Source organism: Cyanistes caeruleus, chromosome 9, assembly GCF_971803275.1.
Source record: "Cyanistes caeruleus chromosome 9, bCyaCae1.hap1.1, whole genome shotgun sequence".
NCBI lineage: Eukaryota > Metazoa > Chordata > Aves > Passeriformes > Paridae > Cyanistes > Cyanistes caeruleus.
The window spans coordinates 18012885-18027997 of NC_141709.1; the positions used below are offsets into that span (position 1 = coordinate 18012885).

General features: G+C 44.6%; 2 protein-coding genes and 1 non-coding gene across 11 annotated transcripts in view; 1 reads left to right on the forward strand and 2 right to left on the reverse strand.

Annotated features, from left to right (window-relative positions):
- Positions 1–153: 153 nt before the first annotated feature.
- On the reverse strand, positions 154–8138 carry RPL5 (ribosomal protein L5). Its single transcript, XM_086841994.1, has 9 exons — positions 8098–8138; positions 6943–7234; positions 6142–6211; positions 5930–6045; positions 3960–4094; positions 3199–3401; positions 2167–2344; positions 935–1023; positions 154–317 (listed from the first exon to the last, which is right to left on the reverse strand). The coding sequence occupies exons 1-9, from the start codon at positions 8136–8138 to the stop codon at positions 218–220; spliced, it is 1224 nt and encodes a 407-aa protein (XP_086698120.1). The 3' UTR covers positions 154–217.
- LOC111932867 (small nucleolar RNA SNORD21) lies at positions 2486–2582 on the reverse strand. The gene has a single exon (XR_002866401.1). It is a non-coding gene; the product is annotated as a small nucleolar RNA SNORD21 (small nucleolar RNA).
- Positions 7502–15113, forward strand: part of EVI5 (ecotropic viral integration site 5) — a 78180-nt gene continuing 70568 nt past the window's right edge. For 3 of the 9 annotated variants that reach the window (XM_086901906.1, XM_086901907.1, XM_086901909.1), the window contains exon 1: positions 7502–9164. In XM_086901906.1, coding sequence (XP_086758032.1) covers positions 8988–9164 — 177 coding nt within the window. In that variant the 5' untranslated portion in view covers positions 7502–8987. Of the gene's footprint in view, positions 9165–10418; positions 10534–10891; positions 11079–15113 lie in introns of those variants that run through there. The other 6 variants (XM_086901908.1, XM_086901910.1, XM_086901911.1 and 3 more) reach the window with 5 other exon arrangements.

Consider the following 15113-nt stretch of genomic DNA (forward strand, 5'->3'; position numbering starts at 1 on the left):
GTCTTTGAAGTCTGTCACCTCTCTTCTCTGTGAAAACTCAATTCACACAGTACTTTGAGAGGAGAGAAAAAAACCCTTTCAGGTACAGAAAATCTAGATCATAAAAATATTCTCTGTTTTTATGAACTATATAAATAAGCTGGTCTTACACAGTTGCTTCCTCAATATATTTATTGCCACTTTTTTGAAAGCTTCACAGAAAACTGTGGAAGTTGTCTTAACTCTCAGTTCTGCGCTCCTGGGCCCTGAGGAAGCTGGCCTTCTTCTGAGCAACACGGTCTTTCTTCTGGGCCAGGGACATCTTGGGACAGTTCCATCTGCAATGGAAGCACAGTGTGAAGCAGATCCAAAGCAAAGAAATAGCAGTGCATCACAACTGTGCTTAAGAGTGCATTGGAGAATATATTCCCACTTCTGTAACATGCTTTATTTCCTCATAATGCTCTAAGGCTGTAGTTGGGGCACCACAAAAAGCATGTCTGGACAGTTTAAATTTCTCTAGAAGGAAACTCTGTACTCTCTGTGACTGAAGTATAGATATTATCAAGCCAAATACCAATAGCTGTGTCCTGATTTTTCTCCCACACCCTTAAAAATCAAAATAGTTTGGTACTGACAGACTAGTCAATGATCTCTCAGCTGAAGAGAACCAGCTTTCCCACTGAAAACTCTAGGAGCTGAAGATACACACTATTCCAGCTATCCAAGCTACAGACTTTCTTCACTTTGATTTTTTAAATAGTAAAGAGGTCTTGAATTTCGTATTTCTACTGCTCAAGTTAACTCCAAAGTTATACAGAACTGCTTGTATCTTAACCTGGTCCAGAACACGTAACTAGTGACACAACTGGGAAACTGCATTACTTGTTTTACTGTAACCAAGGTGCTGCCAACAGAGAAGTCACACAGATGTTAAAAAGAATGAGAATTTTACCTCTTTTTCTTGACTTCTCTCTTGGGTTTCTTTTCATGGACTGGATTATCCCGTATAGCAGCATGGGCTTTTTTATACATTTCTTCCATCTTGGGGGGGAAAAAAATAATTAAATTTACCATAGTAGTGCAGTTGTAGGATTATCAGAAATCCAAGATCCCTGTGCCTGCGTTGTCCCCAGGCATGCAATAATGCTGCTCTGTTCCAAAGGTAACTCTGGCTCCATAATGGCACAAATTTTAGGAATATTTTTGCTGGTGGTTAATTCAGACCTCTAGGTCTCAGCTGTGAGAAACTTTTTATATGTACAAAGAGCAACTGTCTATCTACAGACCTAAGTCCTAGACTCACTTCATCTGACTTCAAGCTGTAACTGCTGTTTGCTTAGGAAGCAGATAAAGTTGGCATTTACATTACTTTCTTTTTAGAAAAAAAAATAGCAAGTAGTTAAATTTATAAAAACCCCAAAACCCCACTACAATGAAGGGACTTCACTACAATGAAGAGAATGCAGTTTGCTGTAGCCTAAAAAGGGGATATGAGGGAGCTGTGTTTTAAAGCTCCAACATCACTTACTAGGAGAACCAAGCAAGAACATTACAGGCAGCAGGACAAGCCATCTGAAAGGAGTTTAATACTTGGAAAAAGTAGAAGAAGCACCTCTGTATTCTCACCCATCTTCTAGTACTTTATTAACTCTAGAATGTGAAGCAGTACTAAAATAAAGTGTTTTACAGTCTAGACTTTCATTAAATGCTACCTTGGGCTCTCTCCATTCATCTAGAATATCAGAATTCCCTTCTAGGGTCACAGGAACAGTACCACAGATTTGTCCCACAACCACATGCTCACTCACAGTTACAAGCACTACAGCTACAAAAATGACAGGCTCTGGGGCAGGATAAGAGAAAAGCAAAGAGATTGTACAGAAACTTCTTATTTAGTTTCTCTGTTGAGGAGGGGGGGAAAGTGGTCCAGCACAGATTTAGGTCCTGTTAACCTGGATTTATAGGCAGAAATATTAAGTTCCACAGCAGGCAAAAAGATCTCATTTTCAGAAGTTCTACACTGCATTACAGAGCCCTTAATGAAGGAAAAAAATATTTTCTTTGCATGGGCAACATACAACATGAGTCACATAATTTTACATATATTAGACTCATTTGCATTACTACAGAAGTCCCTATCTGCAACTCTATTAAATTCCCCAGCTCCAGCTGGATAAATCTTACCCCATCAGGTGTTACATTGTTCTTTATGTACTGGGAGAACTGTTTCTTGTAAGCATCTTCATCCTCCTCCATCAGGTACCGCATATAATCAGCCACGTTCTGGCCCATGATGTGCTTGCGGTGAACCTCAGCATTGAACTCTTTGCTTTCTGAGTCGTAGCCAGGGAAACGTTTGGTGCTGTCAAACAGCAGGTACAGTCACATTAAGGCTCTAATTCAGAGGCTGAGATGCACACTGAAATGACTGATACATCAGATACCATACAGATAACTGAGGGATAGAACCCTCTAATAAAAAATAAGTTTTAAGTTGATCTCAGCTGCCATCAGTCCCGTCTTGAAACACTGCAGTACATCAAATACACACCATGGACCAACTACAGTGTGTTCAGTCACTGCAAGTATCATCATGTAGCAGCCAAGTCAGAAAAACTGGACAATTAGCCAAGAATAGGACAGCATAGGAGAGGGTAGGAAAGCACAAAAAAGATCTCAATATTTTCTTTCCTCCAGTGCTGCTAGCAGAAAGCAGCACCCAGCTGGTAATATCAGTGTTAGGTAACAGTCAAAATATCCACATGGAAATTCTAAATGAAGGTGGACTGCTTAGACTTACTGTTGTACTGACAACTGCAGCAAGTACCAGTGGGTTTTTATGTGGTATGTAGCTTTTTCACACTGAAATTAACATCTACACACAATTTGGTGAAGACTTAAACCAAGCAAATACCCTTTGAAGATCTGATAAGGACATTCACTTGATTTTTAATAAAAGCAACAAGATAGCTCTTTAGTTTCTACAAGTTTCATAATGTCTCTTGACAGTTTTAAGATTCCCAGCAGCACTATCAGAACTGCATCTGTAGATTAAAAGCCAACCAACAAAAAACCTCCAAACCCAGAACCTAATTACGTAACCATTGCCATGTCAGTACAAAATTATTTCAGCATAAATTGATTAGTGTAAGTAGACTGTCACATACAGAAGCATCTCAGGCTAACCCTGAAGAAATTCATCATAACACACATTACCTATGAGGGATAGACAGCCCCCCATCCACTGCACCCTTCAGAGCACCAAAGACTTTGTTCCCAGTGGTAGTTCTGGCGAGACCTGCATCTAGGTAGCATGTAAAAGCACCAGGCTTGCCATCCACACTTTCCACATTGTATTCATCACCAGTGACTTCAACTTGGCCTTCATAGATCTTATCAAGGCCAAATTTATTCAGAAGCTGTGGGGAAAGAAAATGCACTTTTGAAATTCCCTCCATTTATTGATAATAATGTAGAATTACCAATACTTTAAAATGTCAATTTGCAGCAGAGCCATGTTTTTAACAAATTTCTTTACAAAAAGTATGGACCCAATACTAATAACAAAGGTTTTTATACAACCACCACTGTAACTGTATCTGTTAAATTCCAATCTTCTGTTCCTACAGGTACACCACTGTCCTAGAGACTTTTTCAAGAACACCTGTGGAAAATGGATGGCTGCTGTTTACATGTTTTTCAACTCTACAAGGTGCATTTCTCACATTTTTACCCTCCTTCCCTCCCCCAAGCTTAAGGGCTGAGACAAAAGTGGGCTGCTGGAGCTGAGACTGCATGCTATCATAGCTCTCACTGTGACTTGACAGTCACAAGACATATCAAATCTATTAAAGAGCAAAAGTTATGATTTTGAGAACCCCCAAGACTCCGGTGGGCTGACAGCACTGAAGGAAGTCTCTCCCTTGGCTGCAGGAGCCAGAGAAGCAGAGCAGAGCCCCAGCTGTGCCCGTACGTACCCTGCGCGCCAGGAGCAGGCCGGTGCAGTAGGCGGCGGCGTAGTTGGTCAGGCCCACCTTGACGCCGTACTTGGGCAGCTCGTGGGCGTAGGCAGCACAGACAATCACGTCCCCCTCGATTCTGGCATAGGCAATCTGGCAACAAACAAACCTTAGTGTTCCACCACTGGGGCTCCATGCGTTGCTCCTCTGACCCCTACTCAGGCCAACAGGAATACTGGGTCTGAGTGTGCAAAAGACTGCCAACTGCTGACGCTGCACTGCACCAGAGCTCCGGCTGGCTCTACGGTGGTCTTCGCACTCTGGCGCAGGTGAACGCCAGGAGTGGGGAATCACTGGGGAGCAGGCTTTTCCCTCAGTGAAACCTCCAGAGTCTTGGGCCACCCCAAGCTCTGTGGGGCACAGCATCAGGAGTGGAGACAAGAAAGTAGAGGAGTCTCTCCTGGACTGAGGTTCCTAGCAATGGTTTTATTAGGTCAGGGAAACGAGGGATCCACGCTGGAAGGGATCAGGTCCAAGAGAGCCCTGAGCATTGCTGTGCAAGGAGTTAAGTATGGCCCAACCTCCAGGGGAGGGTACAGACTGTAGACCAATGGGCAATCTTACAACAAACCTCTGTGAAGCTCAAGGAGTGCTGCTGCTTTGGTTTGCTGGGAGATTGCTTGTTTCTTTCCCCCCCCCGCTTGTGGCTTGTTTGTTTTTGCAAAAGGAGTAAAAACTCCTCAAGTAAATCAAATCTGTATTAGGCCAGCTAAAATGTTTGTCAGCAGCAACTGTAAATTACCTTCCCACATAGATCAAGAGGCCAGAAACTGCCTACAAAAGCAACCTTTTAAAGAACCATTATGAATGGCAATGAATTCTGTCCCACTCTCTGATACATCTCAAAAAATATAAGAAGTATGTTACACTTTGTGGTAACACGGTTAGTAACCTTATGGAATGATTTTATTAATTGTGGTCTGAGACCATCATCAATCCAGGGTCTCCTGAGGGACAGCAGGACTATCAGATAGGTTTCTGCTGTTCCTTTCATGTATAGGACCTTCTCCTTTTTTCTCTTACACTTCCTCTCTACATCCAAATGTTGTCCCATTTTTGCAGGATTCTGACATACTGGAAAGGCACTATCAGTACTGACTATCAGTCAGATACTGCCACCACTGATTTTCATTTTGAGTTTCAAAGATAAAATAATCTCATTAATGACTGAACTGACTTTTCTCAACAGATAGCTACTCTATGAAAAACAAGTTAAATTTAGCTGCTTCTTCTTCTTAGAGTGCAACATCTATTTATCATACAACAAGTATTCCTAAGTTTTTAACTTCAGAATTAGTCAAATCATTCTAAAAAATTAAACAAGGGAGCCACAGGTGAAGAACTGCATATGATGCCACACACAACCACAACCATGAAGAAATGCCTACTGTTCTTGTTTACCAGACTGCTTTAATCTCACAGGAAAGCCATCATAAGGCCTCAGTGCTTCATGTGAGCCACCCAACATCACAGAAATAGAACTCTCAAAAGAGAAGTCACATTTAGATACAGGACAAGTCAATGCAGGTTGACAGGTCACACTGTCAAACTGGATGTCTTCAGCCAAGCAAAAGAGGCCTCTTTTTGAAGCCCTTTAAATATAGCAAAACATAACAAACTCAGAGACATCTTCCTTCTCCCAAAAATGTTCTACTTATCCCAGCATCATTAAAGCATTACAATCTTACACTGAAAATAACCTCACAGCAGAAGTGCTAACACTTGTAAAACTTGGTTACTAGAATGAGTACAGTTTACTACTGAAGTTGCAATAATACTGAAGACTGTCCTCCTCTAAGGAGCTGTTTTCCAGTACAAACACTCTGCACATCCGGCCTAAGAAACCCCAGGTGCTCCAAGCCTCCCTCTCTGTGCTGACTTCACCCTGGCAAGGCAGGCAGGTAAGCAGCAAACACCGCAGGCCTTACCTGGCAGATGATGTCTCTGTTGGTAACGCGCACAATCATCCTGTATTTAGGAGTGTTGTACTTGTTTTTATCTTGAATTACCAAACGTTTGCGAGCATAGTAATCAGTTTTTCCCTCTGAAAAACAACAGTTGCAGTGTGCAAAACGCGTGAATAAAGTTGGAATATTCACCAAGGGCGTTTAATTGTGTGTTACAGGGAATTTAGTAATACCTCTCCTTCTCCTGAATTTCACTTGGTATCTCTTGAAGTATGCCTTATTCTTGACAACTTTCACAAACCCCTTGGATAAGAAACATAAACTACGTGTTATTAACATATAACCCTGTAAACCAAGACCATTCTAACTAAACGTGCCATGAGTAAAACTATAGCACAATCAGGAATTAAACAGATTTTCTTGCATGTTTAGATAAAAATAGTATGTTTTAGATAAAAAGATAAAATGAAATGGAAAAAAATAAACATGGGCACATCAAACCCCATAAATTCTACTCCTCCGACAGGAACTAATGCTTCAAGAGAAAACCAACGTGTGTCTTTTACCGAAGTATCTTTTAACTGACTGCCCGTCCGCACGGACCGGAGCAGTGACCGTGCTCATTTCCTGTCACTCCCGCACAGCCAGCGACTCTTCTGGCACGTTCTGCCACGGAGCCCCTTCCCCTGCAGCCCCCCGCCCTCAGCCAGTCCGACACCCGCACCCCGGGGCCCGGCGCGGCTGCTGCAGGGCACAGGGGGCTGTATCAGTCCCGGGCCCACGGCTCGGTCCCGACCCGGCCGCCGTCGGCGGGACGCGGCCCGTGGCGGCAGCGCAGCCGGTAACGGGGCCGGGCCGGAGCCCCTCGAGCCGCCCGCGGCGCAGCCCCGGCAGAACGGCAGCCATTGCCACGCCGGCGCCGGGCGGCCGCCCCGAACCCGCGGCAATCGGGCTCCATCCGTACGGACAGAGCGGCACGGCTGGCGCGGAACAACGGACGCGATGCCCCCGGGCCCCCCGGTACCGGTACCGACCATCGTGCCAGGCACTGTCCGGTCCCTCAGGCCGGGGCCCGCTCCGCACAACGACTGCTCTCCGCAGCAAACGGGAAAAGGCCGCGCGCGCCGCGCAGCCGCAGCTCCTGCCCTGCCCGGCGGGGCGGGGCCGCGCGCGCGCCGTGCTGCCCCCTGCCGGTCCGGCGGACCCACCGCAGCCGGTCCGGGCAGCGCCGCCGGGCACGGGCGGCTCCCGCCGGGAACGCTCCCCGCGCTGCCCCCGGAGCCCCCGGAGTCCGACCCCCAGCGCTGCCTCCCGCCAGGGCCGTGCCTTCGGGAGAGACACTGAGGTGCTGGAGCGAGTCCGGAGAAGGGAAACGGAGCTGGGAACGAGTCTGGAGAATGAATGGGTCCTGTGAGCAGCGGCTGAGGGAGCTGAAGTTCAGCCTGGAGAGGAGGAGGCTCAGGGAAGACCTTATCACTCTCTACGACTGCCTGAGAGGAGTTTTAGCAACATGGGGGTCGGCGTCTTCTCCCAGGCAACCAGCAGTAGGACAAGAGGACGTAGTCTAAAGCTCCACTAGGGGAGGTTTAGGATGGACATTGGGAGGATTTTCTTCACAAGAGAGACTGGATGTTGGAATGGGCGGCCCCGGGAGGTGGGGGAGTCACCGTCCCTGGAGGGGTTTAAGATTGGACGTGGCACTCAGTGCCATGGTTTAGTTGACAAGGTGGTGTTCGGTCAAAGCTCTGACCCAATGATCTCAGAGGTCTTTTCCAACTTAATTGATTCTGTGATATCAGAGAAACACAGTTCTGAGGAAAAAAATAACACTGCTATCATCTAATGTCTACACATAATGCAGGATGGATTCCAAGTCTCCTTATGTTAAATGCCTGGGTAGTTATTAGCCAAGGATATATCTCAGAGAAGGGGTTCTTAAGCAGAAAAAAAAAAATCTATAGATTTGGTCCTTTAAAAAGTTGCCAATTATGTATATATTAGTAGGATTCTAATTCCCATCATTTTCTAGGAGAAATTTTCACAACCATTCAAGCAGCAAGTAATTAAAAACATCAAACCAACAAAAATCTCAATTGAATACTATACTTAAAATAAATTATAGCTGCTTGGGGTTATTGATATTTAATAAATTACAGCAAGAATATAGACTTGCATATATATATACATACACTAGATCAAACAGGTCAAGTGGCATCAGGTTTCTCGACATTGTCAGATAATAGTGAATCTTCATTCCTGAATGATGCATTTGTGTGGTTATGCTCATTATCACTAAAAAATTACCAACAATCCACTTTGGTAGTTATACATAAGCCATTATTTAAAAAATATATTAATTTTATATAAATAACCAAGAATATGAAAGAAAAAGAATATTTACATCAGGCAAGTACTAGCGTGGTTCCTACTTGGCAGGAACCTGCTAACTTTGGAAGTAATTTCATTGAAAGGATGTTGTAGCAAGATGGAGATTGGTGTCTCCTCCCTGGAAACGAGTGACAAGAGAGCATAGCCTGGAGCTGTGCCAGGGGAGGTTCAGGTTGAATATCAGAAATATTTTTTTCACTGAAAAGGTGGTTAAGCTTTGGCTTAGGTGGCTGCCCAGGGAGGTGGCATAGTCACAATCCCTGGAGGAGTTAAAGAAATGACTGGACGTGGCACTTAGTGCCTTGGCTTAATTGACAGGGTGGTGATCAAAGGTTGGACTCAATGATCTTGGATATCTTTTCAACCTAAATGAAAAATGATTTCAGAATTTCAGAAAGTTCAGAATTCTATGTGCTTTTCAATTTGTGCAGAAAGTATCTCTATCAGAGCACATTGTCTTTTCTCCCCTGTGGTATATAAATCCATAGTCTTAAAAAAATCTGCTGCTCCTACTGGGCAATTACTCCCATGACAAATGCCTCTCAGACAATGGTATCATAAGCAAGATTTGTTAGTGTTTTTGTTAAACAAGGGGAAACAAAATCGATTTCTCTGTTCTCTGTAACAAGGCTTTTTACTCCTCAAATAGCTCACCACAGAAAAAATCAGCCTGTTAACCTACCACACCCCCATGCTTGCTCATTGCCACCCTGCAAAAGGGAGACTCCAGCTGGGTTTATTGCCCCACCCCAGCATCTCTTACAAATTTGGTGTGAAGGGCTCCCCTGGCCTTTTTTTCCTCTGGCTTTTAGTGACTATGTTTGTTGGAAGGGTGACTGCTGTTCATACACACCCTGAGCACGTTAAGGTAAGAGTTAGTATTTTCAATGCTTTAATGAAGTACCTGAGTACCTTTTATTCATGACACATTGATAGGGGAAAAGTATAAACGTTTTTTTTTTTTTGGTTTTTTTTTTGTCCATTAATGCTATTTGTCAATTTCTCTTGTATAAGGCATTTTTACTTAGGTGTGTTCTGGAGAGCAAGGTATCAAGCAGGGGTTTTAGATCAATGTCTAGTACTACTGATGCTTGAGCAGCATCTTCTGCAAGCAGGGACTCTCTCCCCTGTTTGCCTGCAGAGGATTCAGGGTAGTAAAGCCCTGTCAAGGTAGTAGAAAAGCCCAGAGACTGGACTAACCCATGTGATCACTTGTAGGAATAGTTTTGGATTTTTTTTTTTGTTATTGCTTACAGGAGTGACAGCCTTAATTCAATGAAAAAGAATTTGGATGAAGGCCTGGCGATAACCTATCCCTGCTATTGCTGCATACTTTTTTTAAAAGAGTGTATTCTTTGTATACTTGGCTATAAAGCAGAGTTGTAGAGTGCTGTATGTATTCTGGTAGTGTTGGTATTATTTTCATAAATATTTCTTAGATAAAAATTATTTATTAAAGGTTTTGTTACAATTGTTCCAAATGAAAATTTCTGTATGGTTTTGTCTAGGAGTCACTACTCACTGTAGAAGGACAATGGCGAATGGGCTCATTATTAGATGGGGATCTGCTCCGGGCAGACAGTCTCTCAACTGTTTGTGTAACCTAATCGGCATCTGGCTGAAACGTGTCTGACAAATGTGTGGAGGGACGGGCCCGTCTAGCCCGAGGCGACGGTGCTCCCGGAGAGCGCGTTACTGAGTGCAGCTTCCAGCGTTACGGAAATGCCTGTGCAGACACCCTGATTACACCAAAACCCCGGCTTTCCGCGGAGCACCGGCTTCGCCTCGTGTGCTGCCGTGAGGAGCGAGCTCGGGCGGCGGGGATGCCACGACCCGGGGCCGGGCGGGGGCTCGGCTCACGGCCGGGGGCCGTGCGGAGGCGGCAACGGTGACACAGCGGGGGACCTCCGCGAGGGCAGCCAGCACACGAGCGACCGGCACGCCGCGGGCACGGCTCGCCGCCCGGCCTTTCAGCGTACGGCACCGGGACCCCCGAGCCCCGGGTGGGGGAGTCGCGGCAGCTCGGCGCGGCAGAGCCGCCGCCCGCCCCGCCCGGGGGGCCCGCGGGGCCGGGGCTGCCCCTCGCGGCGGCTGCGCGCCCAGTGCGCCTGCGCGCGGCGCGGGCAGGGACGTGGCCCGGGAGCCGGGGCCGGCGGAGCGGCGCGCGGGGCTCGGCGCGGCGCGGACGCCGATGCCCGCACGCGCCGCCGCTTCCCGCCGCGGGCAGCGCTCCCAAGGTGAGGCGCGCCGGGCGCGCGGCCCCGCCGCGGGGGGCGAGGGGCGGCCGGGCCCGGGCGGGGCACGGCGATCGCGGCCGCGCCGTCCCGTCCCCTCGGGCGGCGGCGGGGCCGAGCTGAACGGTGTCGGGGCACCGCCGGCCGCCCCCGCCCGGGCCCTTCTAGCGCGGTGGGCGGCGGAGCGGGCGGCGCTGCCGGGCAGGGAGCGTCCGCGTCGGGCGGAGTGAGGGGAGGCCGCGCTGCGCGGCCCTGCCCGGCTCGGGGGCCGCGGGGCCGGCGTGTCCCGGCCCCTCCGCGCCTCGGCCCGGCGCGACGCGAGTGGGCAGCGGGCGCTCTGGAAGTGCCCTGAGGCACCGGCCGCGGGAGGGGCCGCGGCCCGGGGAGCCTCCGGCCGGTCTGTCTGCAGAGGGCGAGTTCCTCCTTGGCTTATCGGCGTAACGCCGAACCGGGAACCCGCGGGTCTGTCATTCTTGAGCGAGATCATTTTCAATTTTCAAGTGCGAGAACTCCTGCTGCATCAGCCTGAACGGGATTATATAATGAGGGTAAACAGTCGATAATAATGTTCTGGCTACTTGTTATATATTCCAGGTTTAGTTATTCAGTTATGGCTGTGATTCCATGTAACACCTGCTAATCGTCAGCATTGATAAAGCAATTTTGTAGCAAAGGAGAAGTTGGTTTATACGATTTTCAGTTTCCAGCGTGAGCTGCCATTAACGCTGTCTGTATCAAAACATTGCATTCCACATCAGTCTAGGATAGCTCTTTCTGTTTCAAATTTCACATACGAAAAACGTAGAAAGGAGACACTGAAACACAGAAGGACATAATATTGAATGTGTTTTACTTATCTCCAAAAGTAGTTGCAAAAAATTCAATTTTTTTTTTTTTCCAATTCACGTTGCTTCAGGTGCCTAAAGGAGACAGCAGTTGGATCTTTTTGGTTTAGTGGTAGATAGCATTAAAATGTTTTGTATAAATGTGCCTATTTATTTCTTTTCCCTTTCCCAGCGTGAGTTGTCAGCTTTGATCACAACTGTACAGCTCTCTATTTATGCTTATAAAGATTTAAGGCTTATTTTGAAATGCACAGATATAAGTTCTTTCTCAAGTAAAGATTAGGAGAGAAAATAGAGACAGCCAGTGGAAGGAGGGCATGATCAGGAGGAAAGCACTCAGTATTATGAGTCAGCATTGCCTGAATTTTTTCAAGTGGGCTGACAGCAGCTATAGTGATTGTCACTGAGTGTCCATCCAGCCCCACAGCACTTTTAAGCGGAACAGATGTTTGGAGAAGAAAGCTTCAACAGAACAGCCCTACTTCCTTCCCATGTCTCTTCCTACACTCCCACAGGTTGAGGCTTAAGGACTCCTTGAGCTACAGCTAGTGGCTTGGATATTTTGTTTTGGTAATTCTGGTTTGTTTGGGTTTTTTGGTTTTTTTTTTAATTGCTCTTCATATCTTTGTCTTCTGTGCACTTGTTTAATTGCCGTTGAAGAAGTAAGCAGGAGGTGGTTGGAGTAGTTGAAAGGAAGTTATAGGAGAAAAGCCCTTCCAGACTGATGGCAGAAGAAGAGATAGAGAAAGTTACGTGCCTAAACAGTTACTGTCGGTTTATTTTCTGGGTAAGACTGATAGTAATCCGAGAAGTTTTAAAAACGGGAAGACAAATCCTTTATCAGTGAATTTTGGAAAACAGAAATGCTTACTTTGCTATTTCAAGGTTCTACTATCACAGTTTAGAAAGGGAAAAACAGCTGAGTTAGGGGTATGCATTCGTAAGATTGTTTACCCTTTCTGACTCTTAAGTTTCATTAACTTGTAGAAAAAATAAATTCTAATGCTTAAGAAACAGAATTTGACATTTTACCTATAATTTTAAGTGTCAAGTGCATAGTTTATAAGAAAAAAATCTTTTCTGGTTGATCCAAGAAACAATAAAAACTAACCCTGAGTTTATGGATGTTGCTTTCTAAACCAACCTACACTTGCCTTGGTTATAGTCTCTTAAATAATTCTTTTTTTCTAGACCCAATTAAAACAGTAATAGTTTTAGAAAAGGCAGATAGTAAGTATTATAGCAATATGTAATTTTGAGTTATTAAATGTGTTCCCTGAGTTCTTGAATATGTGACTGACGTTTATAGGTAGCATGCTGAATTCAAGCCTTGTGCCTTCTGTGTTTGTGACACTCAACATCATGTGTTGCCAATGTTTGGATTCCTTTAAATTTGGAGTACTGTCTTGCTTTCATTGTAGGGATCTCTGCTCAAGTGTCTGTGCATTGCAGTGCATCCTTTCCCTCTCCAGCAAGTGGTGGTTGCAAGAAATGGGTAGTTGGTAATGGATAGTGCCTGGGCCTGCTCTGCCTCTGCTCATTTTACACACAGTTGTGATGTGTTTTTGTCCTATGTGTGTGCAGAGAAACCTCTGCTCAGAGGAGCAAGAAGTGATCTAGTGAATTGCCTCTTTTCTGTAATTACTCTTAATGTTGTCTAACTTCTGAGAACTCTGGAAACTGTTCAATTTAGCCACCAAGTGGTGTTTTGCAGACAGCCTAGGAAGAAGTCTTGAGCCTGCTCTAGAATTCAGGCAATGGATGTCCTTTCAGTCATGATGACAAGGGTGATGTTGACAGTGTGACTGTCAACTTTGTTTGCTAATTGTCTGTAGAAGTGATCCTCCCCAGTCCCAGCGAGGTGGTTGTATATTTGGGGTTGAAGTAAAATACTAAGGTGGGTTTTTATTCTGGACAAGAAGTAAGGTGATGTGATAGAATGACTGTGGACACCTATTTTGTCCTAATTTCCAACTTGGAAAGCAGCCAAAAGCCATCATCAAATATAATTTTATTCTTTTGCCTGAACAAACTTTACCTGTCTCTCATGGGTTATGTTACTTTATCACCTTTTCTGACCAGTATTGCTTTTGCTTCTATGATTCAATCCTTTAAAAAAAAAAAAATAAAGAAAAATCCAAACTTAGTAGTTTGGTAGTAGGTTGTGTTTATATGTTCTGCCATATGGTAAGCTGTTGATTTTCCCAAACTCTTCAGTTTTCTTGTGGCCTATTGTCATGACTAAATCTTAGTGATTCTTAGCATAGCATTAAATACCTGTTTGATGACATCATAACATGTTCTTAGAATTCTGACTTATCAGTATCTTGTACTGCATTAACTGCATCTTTTTTCATTGTTTTCATCAGGCTGGCAGACAGGTCAGTCTTTCAGTAGTGGATTGTTGTTGCCATAAATTAACCATGCACTTATAGCTAAGAAGATGTTAGAGAAGCTTGCTGTTAATTTTTGTTATAGAAGGCTAAAACTATCAAATGTCACTTAAAATTGTTGTAAAAAATTATTAGTTAGCCAAAACCTGAAGTTTTGAACATGTACTGTTGACATAACTATTGTGGAGAAGTTAGTTTGATGTCTCTCACTTTCCGTGCATTCTTCTTGATTATATGTTGCTCAAGCAGTGAACTACTTCCAGGCACAGTGAAAAGAAATTCCAACTTCTGTGCTGCCTGAAACAGCAGAGTTAAAACTCAGTATTCTTTGAGCAAAGTAACTTTTTTCCTCCATTAGAATGCATTACTGGTGGAACTTTATGGCTTTGGCTGAAGTCTTAGTATTTCCTAGCCCTTTGGAGAAAGAATTGTGATCAGTCTTTCTAAAGACAAGATTACAAAAGCAAGTTTAAATTCCATAGTGAGACACATTATGTTAAAGTGGACTTGGGATTTTTACATGAACTTTTTGGTGTCACACTCACAAAAAAAAGCATCTGTGTTTCATTGATCTCCTTTGCATTCTTCCCCTAGCAGGCTGTTTTGAAACAGGCCCTTATTTCTAAATAAAAGTGCAGAAGTCAGTGGCCAACTAATCAGAACATAACTGCCTTCATTTGATGATGAGCAGATACATCATTTCTCTGAAGAGCCATTTCCCTTTTCTTTATTAAATATCTAAGGACAATTAGATTTCTCTGTGATGTGCTCAGAGAAGGCTTCTGGAGCACTATTACAGACTTGACTAGCATGGAGCAAGACCCTTCTGCAGCACAAAAATACACTGCTTCCAGTTTTGCTGTGCTTGTGAAGGCAAGTCATGGCTATGGTAAGTAAATTAGTGGGCAAAATGGAATATTTCTGCAGGACCACAGATGTTGGCATGGATTGTTTTAAAATAATTGACTATTGATGTTTAGAACTGTGTTTATATCTGCTCTATTTACTGGGTAGCTCGGACACCTTTCCTATGTGGAAATTACTAATTAGTTATGTTTCTCACTGCTGAAATTTTTACCTTTATTTCTTCTCTGTAAGCAGCTGCAGGTTGCAATGAGTTGTAGTTCTCCACAAGAAAGGCTGGTTACCAGTCAGTCATTTACAAGCTGTTTCACTTGTGAGTGTAACTGATAGAAAGTTGGCCTTTTAGCTGATCATTTGTAGGAGAGGAATATCCTGAAGGTGAGGGTCTCACCAACATTTGTCATGTATTTTTTTTTTACTTCTAGGAAGTAATTGATAAAGTTTTAAGTGTTATCATATAGCATAAGGGACATGCTTGTGT

Bases quoted from the DNA above. Each gene is read 5' to 3' on its own strand.
- RPL5 (XM_086841994.1), bottom strand. From the start codon at position 8,138: ATGTCGAGAAACCTGATGCCACTTGACCTGTTTGATCTAGT. The intron at 7,235-8,097 runs GTATGTATATAT...TCTCTCCCGAAG, and splicing joins CTTGACCTGTTTGATCTAGT to GCACGGCCCTGGCGGGAGGC. The intron at 6,046-6,141 runs GTATTACTAAAT...GTTGTTTTTCAG, and splicing joins GAAATTCAGGAGAAGGAGAG to AGGGAAAAACTGATTACTAT.